Source organism: Neovison vison, chromosome 11 (genome assembly GCF_020171115.1).
Source record: "Neovison vison isolate M4711 chromosome 11, ASM_NN_V1, whole genome shotgun sequence".
NCBI classification, from domain to species: domain Eukaryota; kingdom Metazoa; phylum Chordata; class Mammalia; order Carnivora; family Mustelidae; genus Neogale; species Neogale vison.
The window spans coordinates 23,045,021-23,062,324 of record NC_058101.1 but is presented as its reverse complement, the minus strand read 5'-3'; the positions used below and the strand labels follow the sequence as shown (position 1 = coordinate 23,062,324).

General features: G+C 38.3%; 1 protein-coding gene across 1 annotated transcript in view; it reads left to right on the top strand.

The window, feature by feature from the left end:
* THEGL (theg spermatid protein like) overlaps nt 1–16,878 on the top strand; it is a 48,031-nt gene extending 31,153 nt beyond the window's left edge. The window contains exons 5-9 of the mRNA XM_044224114.1: nt 414–551; nt 8,404–8,518; nt 12,873–13,004; nt 15,376–15,551; nt 16,764–16,878. Coding sequence (XP_044080049.1) covers nt 414–551; nt 8,404–8,518; nt 12,873–13,004; nt 15,376–15,551; nt 16,764–16,878 — 676 coding nt within the window. The remainder of the gene's footprint in view (nt 1–413; nt 552–8,403; nt 8,519–12,872; nt 13,005–15,375; nt 15,552–16,763) is intronic.
* The last annotated feature ends 426 nt before the right edge of the window (nt 16,879–17,304 follow it).

Sequence of the window (17,304 nt, the reverse complement as noted above, 5' to 3'; positions counted from 1 at the left end):
GAGCCAAAGGCAGAGGCCCAACCCACTGAGCCACCAGGCGCTCCAGAAAGAGAGGCAGACTCCCCCTAAGCAGTAGCCCAGTGTAGGACTTGATCGGAGGAGCCTGGGATCATGACTACAGCCAAAGGAGACACTTAACTGACTGAGCCACCCAGGCCCCCTTTTTGGTCATTTAAAAGAACACAGTTTATTACAAAAAATTAATCCGCTTTGGAATAGGATATTAGAAGCCAGCTGGAGCTTGAGGGCTGCAACCATTCCTGATTTCTCTCCATGTGGAAAATGGCTCAGCAATAAAGGGGTAAAATGTCATACCTCCTCCTAGGCTTAGAGTTGGTGGTCAGCATTAGAAATTACTGTTACTGGAATTCATACTTGTTTCACTCAGTTCTTTTCTCTTCTGTAACTTCCAGGGCTCAATATTACTACAGTTGCGGTAGAGAGTCTGGAATTTGGGAGATCCCTTCTTCTGCCTTGTTGAGCCGACCCTCCAAAAGGATCCAGAAGCTGGCACAGCCCAACAGATTCAGGAAAGAATATCTAATAAATAGGTAGAGTACCTTGATAATCTCCATAAATTCTAATTAAATTTCATTAAACCTCACAATATCTTTCTTATTTTAGTGTATGTAGTTTCATAAACTAGAAGTCAACTTGTGGTTCGGAGGATCAGGGTAAAAACTCAACTGTACGCTGCACTTGTCAGTAATCAGAGGATCCTCACCAGTAATTATATTTGCGGGTTTTGTTTGTTTAGAGAGAGAGAGATAGCACGCATGAGCAGGTTGGGACAGAGGCAGAGAGAGAAGGAGAGAACCTCAGGAAGACTCCCTGCCCAGAATGGAGCCTGACTTGGGGCTTGGTCTCACGACCCTCAGACCTGAGCTGAAATCAGAAGTCGAGACACTTGACTGAATGAGCCACAAGGCGCCCCACCAGTAATCACATTTGACTCAAATTGTGGTGAAACTCAAATTCACTCTGAACTTAGCATTGTCAGCCAATTCAAGGAAACAGGCAAATGAAACATTATAAATGTTTGCAATTTGTAGAACTTGATGTTCCTCTTATGTTTCTATGACTTTTCAGATGTTTTTCCCTTTGCTTTGAATGCTGAATTTCTCCTTGTCTTTAAAAGACAGCTTAGGTGGTACTTCCACATGGAAGCTAAGATTGTGATATGGTTGTTGGAAAAATGTTAAGTTGCATTAATGGAACAGCACTACTGTCTAGTAATTTAGTTAAGATGCATTAAGTGTGTGTGTTCACTTATGGATGTTCTACCTTAAGAAACTGATAATAAACTACCTTAAGAAACTGATAATAAATCTGAGAGTATTCAGAAGGAGCTGAGTGAAATACTGAGGCCTCTGGAAACTATGTTGCATGAAATATAGTTAAGAGAAATGACATGTTTAGCTTAGAGAACAGACCAAGGGAAGCAGTGGTAGCTGTGCGCAGATATTGAAAGGGTCAGTGTCTGAACAAGGGAAGGAGGAAAAATAAAATTACTTCGTGTTGATCCTAGAATTAGATCTAGAACAAGGAAATTACAGAGCAGCAGGTGTCAGCTAGGTGTAGGAAGATCTTTCTGACGAGCTCTCCAGTAATGGAAATGTTTATCTGGAGAAGTCAACTGCCGCCTTCACCCCAACCCCTGAAAATGCTCACTCAAGCACAGGCTGGAATGATGAGTTTACATGGATTTTAGAAAAGATTCTTGCATTCATAGAGAGATCGAGCTGGACAACTTGGGTCTTTTTCCATCATAGACTCCAGCAAAAGAGCCCCAATTCCTCAAACAAAATTTCTTTGTTTGCTTATTAGTTCATTCAACAAAATCTGCTAACTTTGTTAAAAAATACATATAATTTGATAGTTATAGATCTATATTTATTTATACACTTATATATCTGTATATATAATCCAGAGGAATTCTTTTTTAATGTCACAACTTTTAAAAATTAATTTATTTTTAAAATATAAGTTCAGTTAATTAACATATAATGTATTATTGGTTTTGGAGGTAGAGGTCAGTGATTCATCAATCTTACATAATACCCAGTGCTTATTACATCACATGCCCTCCTTAATATCCATCACCCAGTTACCCCATCCCCCCACCCGCCTCCCCTCCAGTGCCCTCAATTGTTTGCTGTAGTTAAGAGTCTTTTATGGTTTGTCTCCCTCTCTGATTTCATCTTGTTTTATTTTTCCCTCCCTTCTCCTATGTTTCTCTGCTCTATTTCTTAAATTCCACATATGAGTGAATCATATGATAATTATGATAATTGTCTTTCTCTGATTGACTTATTTTGCTTAGCATAATACCCTCAGTTCCATCCGTGTCAGTGCAAATGGCAAGATATCAGTTTTTTGATAGCTGAGTAATATTCCACTGTATGCATAGACCACATCTTCTTTATCCACTCATCTGTCGATGGACATCTGGGCTCCTACCATAGTTTGGCTTTTCTGGACAGTGCTGCTGTAAACATTGGGGTCCTGGTGCCCCTTTGGATCACAATATTATTTGGGATAAATAACCAGTAGTAATATGTCACCACTTTTTGAGAGATCCGAGTTTGTTGTTTCATATAAGTGAAACCCTCTTGAATGCTAGAACTTTCTGTATTTCTAAGTTGTTTCCCTACTTTCCTAAGATTCCTTTGCTTGAATTCATTCATTGGCTTGAATCTTTATTATGAACATAAACTCTTATATTTCAATATGGAAAACGTCCCAGGAGCTGTTCAAGTATGAAGCACAGTTTTTCTTTAGACTAAATATTCTGACTTCTATGCTTTTAGATTATTAGATATTTGCTTATGGTTTTCCTGTCCTTTTTCTTGGGGGGGGGTCAGGGGAACGGGCTCTAACCTCTTTTTGAAAACTTTAATTCCAGTGTAGTTAGCATACAGTGTTATGTAAGTTTCAGGTATACAATATAGTGATTCAGCACTCCAATATATCACTAGTGTTTACCAAGATAAGTGTACTTTTAATCCCCTTCACCTTTTTCACTCCTCTGCTCACCCATCTCTCCTCTGTTAATCACAGTGTGTTCTCTATTAAGAGTTAAGAGTCTGGGTTTTTTATTTCTCTTTCTCTCTTTTCTACTTTATCATTTGCTTTGTTTCTTAAATTCTGCACATGGAAGAAGTCATATGGTATTTGTCTTTCTGTGACTGATTTATTTCACTTAGCATTATACTCTCTAGATCTATCCATGTTGTTGCAAGTGGCAAGATTTCATTCTTTTTTATGACTGAATAATATTCCATTGTGTATATATACCACATCTTCTTTAACCATTCATATACTAATGGACACTTGGCTGCTTCCATAATTTTAACTAGCCTCTTCCCCCCCTCCAATTCTGTGCATTAGAAACAGATAACTAAGCTTGTTAGAATTGTGTGAAGGGGAAAAAAAGCAAGCGTTTAATGAAGACACACAGGGCTCTCCATTAAATGTATTATATGAACTTGGACTTTGTGTCATATATTTTAACTGATTCACTAGAGGAGCTCAACAGCAGACTTGAAGAGTTGGAAGAAGGAATGAGCAAACTGTAGGATAGGTTCATTGAGGCTATCTGAGGAACAGAAAGAGAAAAGAATGAAATAAAATTAACAAAGCCTCATAAACAAGTTGAATTTATCCCAGGAATACAAGAATATGTTGGAATCAACAGACTACAATCAACGTTATACATCAAATTAATAGAATAAGAAAAGCAAAACCATGTGATCACTTCAATAGAGTCAGAAAAATCATTTGACAAATTTCAACACAAGACTGTCACAATAAATAGTCTTAACAAACTAGGTACAGAAAGGAATTTCCTCAGCCTGATAAAGGGCAACTACAAAAAGCCCACTGCTAACGTAATAATTAATGGTTAAAGACTGAATGATTTCTCCCTAGGATCAGGAATAAGACAAGGATGTCAGCTCTCTCCACTTCTGTTCAGCATCATACTGGAGACTCTAGTTAGAGCAATTAAGCAAGGAAAGGAAGTAAAATGCATTGAGGTTGGAAAGGAAAAAGTAAAACTATTTCTAATTAGGAAGGCACGGAATTTAAGAGCAATATACAAAGAAACAATTGTATATCCATTAGCAATGAGCAATCTGAAAATGAAGGTAAGAAAACAATTCTATTTGTAGTAGCACCAGAAAGAACATTATAATACACGTAATTCCATATTACTCAGCCCTAGAAAGGAAGGAAATTCTGACACATGCTCCAACATGGATGGACCATGAGGACATTAAGCTAAATGAAATAAGCCAGTCACAAAAAGACAAATACTGTACAATGCCATTTATATGTGGTAGCAACTGTAGTCAAATTTGTAAAGAAAGAAAGTAGGATGGTGGCTGGCTGAGACTAGAGGGTAGGGGAAATTAATTGTTTACTACAGAGTTTCACAAGATGAAGAGTTCTGCAGAGGATTGTACAACCATGTGAGTGTACTTAACACTTCAGAATGGGTAAGTTGGGGGCCCCTGGGTGGCTGAGTCCGTTAAGCATCCAACTCTTGATTTTGGCTCAGGTCATGATCTCATGGGTCATAAAATGGAGCCCCACATTAGGCTCCATGCTCAGTGGGGAGCCTGAAGAGTCTCTCCCTCTGCCCCCTCCTACTTGTGCTCTCTTTCTCTCAAATAAATAAATGTTAAGAGAAAGAATGGCTAAGATGATAAATTTTATATTATATATGTTTTACTAAAATTAAAAATAATTAAAAACAAAATACTTAGAAGAAGTTCAAGGCATGTACACTGAAGATTATAAACATTGTTAAAAGAATCAAAGACATGGGGTGCCTGGGTGGCTCAGTGGGTTAAAGCCTCTGCCTTCGGCTCAGGTCATGATCTCAGGGTCCTGGGATCGAGATCCACATCAGGCTCTCTGCTCAGCAGGGAGCCTGCTTCCTCCTCTCTCTCTGCCTGCCTCTCTGCCTACTTGTGATCTCCGTCTGTCAAATAAATAAATAAAATCTTAAAAAAAAAAAAGAATCAAAGACTGAAATGAATGGGAAGAAATTTCCTGCTCATGAATTGGAAGTCTTAATTTTGTTATGCTGGTAACTCTCTCTATGTATTCAGTGCAATCCCTGTTGATATTCCAGCTGCCATTTTTGGTAGAAATTAACAAGGCAATTCTAAAATTCATATAGAAAAGGAAGGGACCTAGCATAACAAAAAACAGTCTTTAAAGCTTATTTGAAAAATAAGCTTTATTTAAAGCTTAAAAAAATAAGCTTATTTAAAGCTTATTTATTTATTTTTAAAGATTTATTTATTTATTAGAGAGAGAGCATGGGCACAGGTGAGGGGAAGGACAGAGGGAGAAGCAGACCCCTGCTGAGCAGGGAACCCAGCGTGGGGCACTATCCCAGGACCCAGGGATCATGACCAAGCTGAAGGCAGATGCTTGATCAACTGAGCCATCCCGGTGCCCCTGAAAACTTATTTAAGAGTTACAGTTATCAAGACAGCATGTTACTGATTTAACAATAGACATGTAAATCTATGGGATAGAACTGAGAGTCCAGAAGTTAACCCTTATATTTATGGTCAATTTATTTTTGACAAAAATGCCAAAAAAAGACAATTTAATTGGGGAAGAATGGTCTTTTAAACAATTAGTGCTGGGATAACTGGACATCCAAATGAAGTTAAACCCCTACTTCACACCAAAATTAATTTTTTAAAAAAGATTTTATTTATTTATTTGACAGACAGAGATCACAAGTAGGCAGAGAGGCAGGCGAGAAGAAGAAGCAGGCTCCCCGCTGAGCAGAGAGCCCAATGTGGGGCTCAATCCCAGGACCCTGAGATCATGACCTGAGCCGAAGGCAGAGGCTTTAACCCACTGAGCTACCCAGGTGCCCCCACACCAAAATTAATTTAAAGTGGATCACAAGGGCACCTTGGTGGCTCAGGCAGAGGAGCATGTGACTCTTCATCTCAGGGATGTGAGTTTGAGTCCCACACTGGGTGTAGAGATTACTGAAAAATAAAAAAATCTTGGGGATGCCTGGGTAGCTCAGTCAGTTAAGTGTCAGACTCTTGATCTCAGGTCCAGGCTGGGCATGGAGCCTACCTAAAAAATAATAATAATAAAATTTTAAAAGTTAAAAATCTTAAAAAATAAAATGGATCACAGACCTATAAATATAAGAGAAAAAATTATAAAAACCCTTGGGAAAAAACATAGACCTCAATCTCTGCGACCTAGGCAATGGTTTCTTAGATATGACAACAGAAATAAGTGACAACAAATAATAAATTGGATTCCCTCAAAAGTAAAAACTTTTGTGTCTCAAAGGACACTGTCAAGAAAGTAAAAAGACAACCTACAAATTGGGAGAAAATATTTGAGAATCATATATCTGGTAAGGAATTAACATTCAGAATGTATATTGGGGCGCCTGGGTGGCTCAGTGGGTTGATGCCTCTGACTTCGGCTCAGGTCATGGTCTCGGGGTCCTGGGATCGAGTCCCGCATCGGGCTCTCTGCTTGGCGGGGAGCCTGCTTCCCCCTCTCTCTCAGCCTCTCTGTCTATTTGTGATCTCTCTCTCTCTGTCAAATAAATAAATAAAATCTTTAAAAAATAAAAAGAATGTATATATATGTAATTATTAAAACTGTACAAAAAAGTCAATATAATTTAGAAAATGGACAAATGATTTGAATAGATATTTCTCCAAAGAAGACATACAGATGAACAGAAACCACACATGAAGATGCCAAATATCATTAGTCATTTTCAAAATACATATTAAAGTGACAAGCTACTACTTCAAACCTTTTAGAATGGCAATAATAATAATAATAATAATTAATAGAAAGTACTACATATTGGTGCAGATGTGGAGAAATTGAAACCATCATATATTGCTGGTTGGAATGCAAAATGTGCAGTTTAATTGGAAAACCACTTTCTAGCTCCTCAAAATGTTAAGAATAGAGTTTTATGATCAGCATTCTATTTCTAGGCATGTACCCAAGAGAATTAAAAGTATATGCTCACACAAAATTTTGTACTGAATATTCATAGCAGCATTTCATAATTGCCAAAAAGTGGAAACAACTCAAGTGTTCACCATGGATGAATGGATAAACAAAATGTGATAAATCATTTGATGGACTATTATTCCGCCATAAAAAGAATGCTGTGCTTATATATGACTCTTGAAAACATGCTAAGTGAAGGAAGCCGGACACAGAAGGCTACATATTTGTATGTTTCCATTTATTTGAAATTTCCAGAATAGGCAGATCCATAGAAACAGAAAACAGATTGGTGGCTCTGGGGACACAGGTTTAGGGAATGAAATAATGGAGAGGAACTGTTAATCAGTATGGGGTTTCTCTTTGGGGGGATGAAAACATTCTGAATTTAGATAGTGACAGTATTTACACAACTCTGTGAATATGCTAGAAACCACTGAGTTGTACACTTTAAAAAGGTAAGTTCTATGCTATGTTAATTGTGTGTCAGTTTTAAAAACTAACAAACTACCCCTAGAGTGCAATCATATATTTATTTATTAAAAACTTTTTTCAAATTAGGTTTGTAGGTTTGTTGGTTGATAGATTTTTGTACCAGGAAAGGAATATGTGGGGAACAGCCTATGAAAATTGGCCAAGTTGCTGGGAGTTATGACCAGTACCATCTCAAGCTGCACTGCAGAGGAGACTGGCTATCACAGAGGGGTCCTTGGTGGTAGCTGGAATTTTTATCTCAGAGTTTAATACGAGGTTTTGGTAGGAAGTGAAGTGTTTTTTAAACTGCCAGTCTCAATCCATCAGGGTATCATGAAACTCACTCCAGTTTTTTTTAACGAAATTAAATGAAATTTTAAAAGTCTGAATACCTTGCTCAGAGCAAGCATTGTTTCATAATAATTTTGTTTTAGATACATGTACGCGTGCACGCACACACACACACACAGATTTACATGTACTGTATCACAATATAATGTCTTTTTTTTTTAAAAAGATTTTATTTATTTATTTGACAGAAATCACAAGTAGATGGAGAGGCAGGCAGAGAGAGAGAGAGGGAAGCAGGCTCCCTGCCGAGCAGAGAGCCCGATGCGGGACTCGATCCCAGGACCCCGAGATCATGACCTGAGCCGAAGGCAGCGGCTTAACCCACTGAGCCACCCAGGCGCCCCACAATATAATGTCTTACTGTGGATCATAGTAAAAAAAATTTTTACAAAATATCAATATGGCAGATTATGGTAATGATTATGGGGAAAAAGTTTTCTGAAATAGGAAAAATTATACATAATTGATCAGAGGTTGAGTACAGCAATGAAAAAATGCAGTTATTTTTCCTCCAATGATTTTAATATTTCATGTTCCATTTGCATATAGGCCCTACAGTGATTACTTAACAAGAGATTCTCTTCAAATCTCTTATCCTTCTGCCCGGATATTACAACTCTCTATAGCCAGAGCCACAAATCCAAACTATGTTCCTCCAAAAAAGGTAAGTGGGTCCATGTGAAACACTTCCTAATTGATTTTGTAACAACACATTTATAACTGTAACATGCTCTCCTCTTATTTCTAGGTATATTTTACTTTTCTCCCTTTCTATTTTCTCCTCTCATCAAATGAACTACCTCCTCTATGCTACTGTGTCACTTAGGATTTGATTAGAGAAGCAGAACAACAGTGCAAAATTAGACCTTATTTCTGATTTCTCTCCATGTAGAAAATGGCTCAGCAATAAAGGGGTAAAATATCACACCTCCTCCCAGGCCTGGAGTTGGTGGTCAGCATAAGAAATTACTATTACTGGAATTCATACTTGTTTCATTCAGTTCTTTTCTCTTCTGTAACTTCCAGGGCTCAATATTACTACAATGACATAAACTTAAGATTTCAACTTAATGTTATAATTCTAAGTCAAATACTCAATTATATGTTTCAAGTTGCCATTGTAGGGTGATCACTCTAATGGCCAAATTCTCTTAAACATCGACATGCTTTTATTTTGTTTTGTTTTGATTTTTAGTAATGTGTTTTTAATAATTTTTAGTAATGCTCAGACTCATGACCCCAAGATCAAGAGTCATGTGCTCCACTGACTGAGGCAGCCAGGCGCCCCCATGCACATGCTTTTAATTTTAATAATATAAACATACTTTTTATTTTAGTAACAATTTCTAATTTACTGAAAAAATTCAAGAATTAACATTTTGTTCCAATTGTTGTATCGTTTTCTCTCCTCCATATGGGGTGTGTGTATGTATGTGTGTATGTGGGTGTATTTTAATTTTTGAGAGGTACAGATACCATACACCCATTTTCCTAAATATTTCAGTGTGTATTTCCTAAGAACAAGATCATCATCATATGTAACCACAGAATTATTATCAAAATCAGGAAGTTTAATTGATAAATACTATATCTACTCCATGGTCCATGTCCAAATTTCCTCAGTTCTTGCACATACTTATTCTTTTTTTTTTTTTAAGATTTATTTATTTATTTGAGAGAGAGACAGAGCAGGAGGAAGGGGTAAAAAGAGGGAGAAAGAGAGAATCTTAAGCAGACTTCTTGCAAAACACAGAACTCGACACAGAGCTCCATCTCACAACTCCAAGACCATGACCTGAGCCAAAATCAAGAGTCAGACGCTTGACCAACTGAGCCACCCAGGTGCTCCATATCACAAACTTACTCTTTTTTTTTTTTTAAGATTTTTTATTTATTTATTTGACAGAGATCACAAGTAGGCAGAGAGGCAGGCAGAGAGAGAGGGGGAAGCAGGCTCCCCGCTGAGCAGAGAGCCTGCTGCGGGGCTCGATCCCAGGACCCCGAGACCATGACCTGAGCTGAAGGCAGAGGCTTAACCCACTGAGCCACCCAGGCGCCTGCAATTCTTAATACAAAGTATTAATCCTATTATTTAAATTCTCTTAACTTTTTTACAGTTAATGCTGATTCTTCCAGAGTTTTAAAATACACATGCCCATAAAGGAAGTCAAATTACTCTCATAGGTACCTTAGGATACTTGTCACCAGAGACTTTGGATGGATGAACTGTAGAAAGTCTTTTTTCTTAAGATTTAATTATTTGAGAAACAGTTCAAGCGAGAGAGAATGAGCAGGAGGGAGGGAGAAGCAGCCTCCCAGCTGATAGGAGGTCTTTTAACCTCTGTGAGTGTCATACTTTGTCTCTTCTTATGGTGACTTGGACAGAGACTGCAACACTTTTTTTTTTAAGTTGGTTTCATAGCTCACTTAGTTGTTATCCATCATTCTCTCTCTACTTACAGATGTCTGCAGCTCCTATTCAGACTGATTGACCTGTGTAGATTTTTAAAATCTTTGACTCAAGAGATTTTGCCTTTGAAGACTCTTTTTTTTTTTTTTGCCTTTGAAGACTCTTATTTTATATTTAGCAGATACCTTTGAGTATTGACCACCTGTACTCTGCATATCTCACGTGCCTTTGTCTAACTTACAAAGCAAACAAAGATTTGCAACATACCTGTCCTAATTTATAAGGTCATTTTGCCAATGTGCCCCTCCCCCATCATTCTCAATCTGGCTATTTTCTGAGAACAAAAATTTAAGAAGTAAAGTTACCAGACTAAGGGTATGAACATTTTTTTTATTATTTATTTATTCAACAGACAGAGATCACAAGCAGGCAGAGAGGCAGGCAGAGAGGCAGGCAGAGAGAGAGGCAGAGAGAGAGGAAGGGAAGCAGGCTCTCTGGTGAGCAGAGAGCCCGACGTGGGGCTCGATCCCAGGACCCTGGGATCATGACCTGAGCTGAAGGCAGAGGCTTTAACCCACTGAGCCACCCAGGCACCCCGGGTATGAACATTTTTGAGGTGATTCATATATTATCCCAAAATATGTTCCAACAAAAGTGATTTTGATTTACATATGCGCTTGGATTATTTGGCTGACTTTCACACTGCATTCTTGGCAACATTAGATATTATTTATTTTATAAAATGTTAATTTTAAAAATGCTATCTCATTAATAAAACTCTTCAATTTTTCCTATTGCTAACAAATTCAATAGTTCCCAACATTTATTTACCTGTGTAGTTTCCTTTTGTAAACTTTTGTCTATCCGTGGCTGTATTTATTTTTCTAGTTGGTCTGTATATTTTTTATTGATTCATAACAGTTCTTTACATATTAGAGATATTCTTCACCATATAGATATGTATTTTTCCCAGCTTATGTTCTAAAATTCTGGAGTTATAATTTATTTAAAATACACTTAAGAGGTATAGTTTAGTGTACTAAAGTGTATAGTTTAGTGAGCTTTTAACAAATGTATATATCCATTCAATAACTACCTCAATCAAGATACAAAACATTATCTCCCCAAATTTCCTCCTGTTTCTGGTCAATCCCACTCTGTCCCTTCCTAGAGCCAACCACTTCCAGAATCCTATCACCATAGATTAGTAGTATTTCTTATTCTTTGTAGGTTAATATAAATTTATATTATTTCTTCCTCTTAAATATTTGATAGAATTTACCACTGAAGCAGTCTGGGCTTAGTGTCTATACTAACTAGAAGTACTAATTAATCATTTCCAGTGAATAAAGCTTTGTCTCCAACAGGCTCTGGAAAAATCAAAGAAATATATGACAACCGCTGTTTTCAATTAAGGCTTATAATAAAAAAGGAAATAAATCATTCATTTACTCAATTCATTAAACACATAGTTCTTAATCAATTATATAATACAGGATACAATAAGAATGACAAAATGGTTCCTTTCCCTAAAGTAAATTTCAATTTAGAAAAAACCATAGACCTATAGGTAAATAATTAAGATTACTTGGTACTCATAAAAGAGAATAAATAAAGTATTGAGAGATATAAGAGGAAGAGTGGGAAAATCCAAGAAAGACTTTCTTATCATGGAACTGTGCAGACAAATAAGACCTTAGGTTTGAATCCCAGCTGTGCAACTTATTCACAATAAAAACTTAAATAAATTTCTGAACTTCATATAGTACCTTAGTTTCTCCATGAGTGAAATACAAATAAAAATGATACCCTAGGTGAAGAATAAATGAATTAGTACGTGTAAAATACTGTCAGCATTAGTATCATCTTTGTCTTAACACAAAAAGAGATTTGCAACATACCTTGTATGTTGTTTTTCTGCCCACAGTTAAAATCCCGTTTTATTTCCAGTTATGATTATATTCCCTCTTAAAGTCTTGTGTTAAGTTTTGAGTTTGAAATACTCATAATTGAAATAGAAGACCGTATAAGTTGAGTACATTTCCACAATTCAGATAGTTAGAAATGACTTGGGGGACCAGCACAGCATTGTCTATGGAGAATGTGATTCTACCTTTCTTCCTCTTGGGTTTGGTTTCTTTTTCTTACCTGTTCCAATTAGAAGAGAACCACTTGAGTTCATTTTAATATGGGGATTTGTGATAACGTGAGTCCCAATTTCCAAAGGCCAAAAATAGTTAAGAACAAAACAGAGCTCTCCCTTTTATGGTGTTCTCATGTAGCAGGCCTGAGCCTATCCTCTTGGCTGAGTTTTCCTTCCACAAATCAGCATTACTGTTTATCTCTTACTCAATATGTAATGTTGCCATTTCCTCCCCATCTTTAGTTTAACAGTAAGTTCCTGAAAGGCTGGGTTGAAATTCATACAAACTAGTTTGAGAAAGATGGAAATTATCCTCTTAGCCATGACCATGGGTTACTGCAAGACTCTCATCTCTTCTGCTGGATTTGTTGAGAAGTCCAGAGGTCAGACTGTTCTTTGGAACCTTGATGGAGATGGTATTTATGATTTAATACTTACAGACCCTATTTTATTTTTCTCCCCTAGATTGGAACCGAGATTTCAGTACCTGCCCTGACTGCTGTTGCCACTCCAAGAACTATAGACCTTGCCCATCCAAGGATCAAGATAGAGGGTCTGTGCTTTGAAAGAGAACAAAGTGAACTGCCCATCCGTCCTGTAAGCCACCACTGCCTTGACATCCTTCACTTCATTTTTTGGTTGTTTCTCCGGTGCTATTTTGCTACTATAGGACATAGGCCAAAGTCGTTGGGAAAGATAGTCTTGAAAGAGTGGTCCGTGGTATGAAGAAGACCTAGCTGGAAGTATGTTGAGAGACTGAGGATACAGGGCAAAGAGCATGGGCTTTGGAATCTGTAAGAGCAGAGTTCAGATTCCAGCCTCACCACTAGCTCTGTGATGTTGTGACAGTGTTCCTGAACCTTATTTATTCATTCAAATATTTGAGGGCCTATTGTATGCCAGCTATCATCCCCAGTGAACCAGATGGAGGGAGGCAAAAAATATGTAAACAGATAAGATAGGGTCAGGTATTATAAGTGCGATGAAGAAAATAAAGTAGGAAATGATTGACTATGGGTGAGGGTGGGGAATAAGCTACTTTATATATGGTAGTCAGGGAAAGCCTCTCTAAGGAAGGACTATCTGGTGTGAAATCTGAGTGACAAGAAGGAATCAGCTAGGTGAAGGTCTGAGAAAAGAATATTCTAGTAAAGGGAAGAGCACGTGACAAAATCTTGAAGTGGGGCTGACCTTGAAGCTGGGTGGAACAAGGTGAGCAAAGAGATTATAATGGTAACACTGGGAGGACTGTTATGATCTGAAATCATTGAGAAGGCGTCGGTGCTCAGCATAGAGCCTGGCACACTCAGTGGCTTCCCTCCCTCTTTCTCCTTGACACTCCCCTCTCTTCATTGTAGTGCCAACTTGGTGCCCAGTCCCCACTTAATTTTCAGTAAATATCTAGTGACCATGCTGCCAAGGAGGTTGGATAAATTTTACCCTCTGAGAACTGAGGATATAATATGCAGTTCTGTTAGGAATGAAGACTAGCCTGGGATTCAAAACCCCTCAGGATTTGCGTTTGCTAAAATGACTTGCCTTGTGGCCCTTGGACAAATCCCTTTATTTTCAGTTTTTTTGGTGTACAAAATGGGGCTACAGTTGTTTTTCTTTGGTTGCTAGGTTTGTTTGGGAGTTTATGCAAAAAATCTTTTAAAAAAGTGATACCACTGTGGATAATCATACTCTTAGAACCCAAAACAAGTCTGTACCAATGCAAAATAGTACTTTCAGGGTTGTGGAGGGGGTGTTTTTATCCATCGTGATTCTTTCAAGTGAGCATTTAAGAGAGAGAGAGACCAGGAGCTATATGTCAACCTTCCAATTTCACCAATAAAGCAACATAATAGAAAGGCAACCTGGCAGGTGTGCTTTTCAAAGTAAGAGCAGAAGGAGTTGATCAGTCAGTCAATCAACATATATTCCACACCAGTTATGCACTGACTCTAGCTTTTGGCAAACATGTACCTCTTTCAAGAAGTTTAAATTCTAATGGGGAGAAGCAGAAAATAAACATACTAACAAAGAGATAAGTGCACAAAGTAGGGTGTTGGTATGTACTATAAAGAAGATTGAGAGGCGCCTGGGTGGCTCAGTGGGTTAAAGCCTCTGCCTTTGGCTGAGGTCATGATCCCAGGGTCCTGGGACTGAGCCCCGCATCGGGCTCTCTGCTCAGCAGGGAGCCTGCTTCCTCCTCTCTCCCTGCCTGCCTCTCTGCCTACCTGTGATCTCTAGCAAATAAATAATTAAAATCTTAAAAAAAAAAAAAAAAGGAAGATTGAGTAAGTGTTCTGTAGAGGAGGGTTTCAGAAAGGTTGATGTATTTTGGATGGTGAGGATGTCCTTGAGACTGTGATGTTTGAGTCTAGAGACTTGGATGAGGAAGAGGCAACCATGACACCGTTGAGGGAAGAGAATTTCAAGCAGAAGAGTTAGCAGGTGCAAAAGTCCCAAGGTGGAAAGGGCTGGGCCTGCGGGGCCTTGTGTGGCAAACTCATCGTGATGAAGGTGGGGAGGGCAGGGAGATGAGGTCAGAGGAATGGGATAGCAATCAGATCACGTGGGGCCCTCTAGGAGACTCAGTAAGCAGTCTAAATGTTATTCACAGGAAAATGGGAAACCGTTGAAAGGTTCTGGACCCCGAGAGTGACATAATCTGACTTGGGCTTCAGAAAGTACATACCTCATGGGGTTATTATGATGATTAGTTGGAATGATGTAGGTGCCCCACTTAGAACACTGTCTGGCTCATGGAATGCTCTCATTAAAATGCTCATTCTCTCCCTCAGTAATTGGTATGTGAAGGCTAGATCATACAGAGCAAAAATGGAAACAGGAGACTAATGAGGAGTCTGCTGCAGTGATCCAGGAAAGAATCCTGGATGGTGATTCAATTAGGGCAATCATTGTAAAGAGAGGGAGATGGGAAAATTGGGATCTATTTTCGTATCTTGTTCTTCTACTATAGATACCCCGTGCTGCCTTGCTGTACAAACCTACCCCTCGAATAATAGCTCTAGCTAAGGCCAGGCCTCTTCATCGAGATTATCGACCCGACCGTGATGCCCACTGGCCTGTATCTTATGCTGCTATCCATTGCAAATTATCTCCCAGAATTCAAGAACTAGCCAATCCAAATAAAAGGTATGTCAAATTTATCACTAAGATGGGACAGGAAAGCTGGGGGTGTGAGGGAGGGGGAAAAATTAACCTAATAAGACCGAAGAAAATAATCATAGAAATACAAGAAATGTTCAAAAACATATCACCTGTTACATTAATTGTGACAAATCTGTGGTCTTACCATAAATATAAGACAGCAGTTAAAGGGTTAATGGACGAGTACTGAAACTTAATCTAGGAAACAACTCTAAGGATGGATATGGGACTATTTATCTAACATATTGTTAAGTGATACAAGTACATAACAGAGCACACAATGCTAAGAATGTTCCAAGAAAACAGGTATGTGCCATTTGTTTGCTTGCATGTGCCTATAATATCTCAGAAGAGTATGCAAGAGACTAGTAACAATGCTTGCTTTTGGGGGGCCCAGGGAACTGAGGTGGGAGCAAGATTTACTTTTTTACTAAATAGAGCTTTTGTGTTTTTCCATATCTTTGCATCGTGTGTGTTTATGACCTACTTGAAATAAATAATACATTCCACAAAGAAGAAAGGGACTCTAATTCCTGTTTACTTTTTAGAAGATTTCTTAACTTGCCTGAATCTCAGGTCATATTGTTTCCTTTATGAGATAATGCCTGATCCCCCTTTTAAGCATCATTAGGAAAACCTAGGAGAAGCTGAAAGAGTCATAGAAGTCGGGGACCTGGGAATATGTTCATTCTTATATAATCTTTTTATATTTTTATATTTTTATAACGTGTTTTGCCTTTTAAAGAAATAAAGTTCAACAGCAATGAAATGAAGCTCTTTCTCTGTTCATTGACAAAGGAAAGGGAAGAATAAGATAAAGGTGTCAGGGTCTACCCCAGTGACAAAGTTATTATTTGGTGGGAAGGTGCTATGGGTGGGAACTTCAAAAATTTGATTTCTTTTAGGCCACCAGAGGACTGCTGGGCTTGCTTTAACATTGTCAGATTATTGAAAAATTTCCAGAGTTAACTTTCTGTGGGAAGAGCCAGGGCTTTGGAATCTGATAGATACATGAATCGGGATTTGACCATAGGTCACTATTATAACTTCCCTGAGCCTTCATGTCCTTATCTGTACCATGGGGGTCCTGACACCTGTTTCATGGGGCACTTATGAAAAATCAAAACAGAATAATACCATAGTTCCATTTTCTGTTCATTTTTTTTTTCAGGTCACATTCTTTTTCCCCCATTTCAGGTCTCCTGTGCATATTATATATTACGATCCAGATGTCTTTAAAGTCAAGCCAGCTGCTTTGAAAAGTCAGTGTTCTCCAAGGATCCAGGAGCTGGCAGAACCGGTTGTGCATTAAATACAGAAAGCCGCATCAGTCAGACTCTAGTTATGTGTCTAGAAAACATATGAGGTGACTTAGTTCCCTACTCTGATCTCATCACCTCGTATTCCCGCATCCTCTCCAAACCATCGAGACCTCCAGGGAACACCACTGTGACCATCAAATAGCAATTCCTGGTGTTACCTGCAGTCATGTCTTTAGCAGATTTGGAGACTTGAGCACACAATAAAAGAGAAGCTGAGAGCCTGCCTTATCCTTGCTATATCTCCTCACAAGATCTTGGCCGTCTCATTGCTCTGGCTGACCTGAGCAAACAATTCCTTATGTTTGCTGACTTTGTTTTCCTTTGCCTGGAGAGATCCATATTCCCCAGCAGCTGGTCTCTGCTCAGTCTCTGCTCTAGTAAGTCCTGGGAACGGGAATAATTCTTTGTGTTGCTTT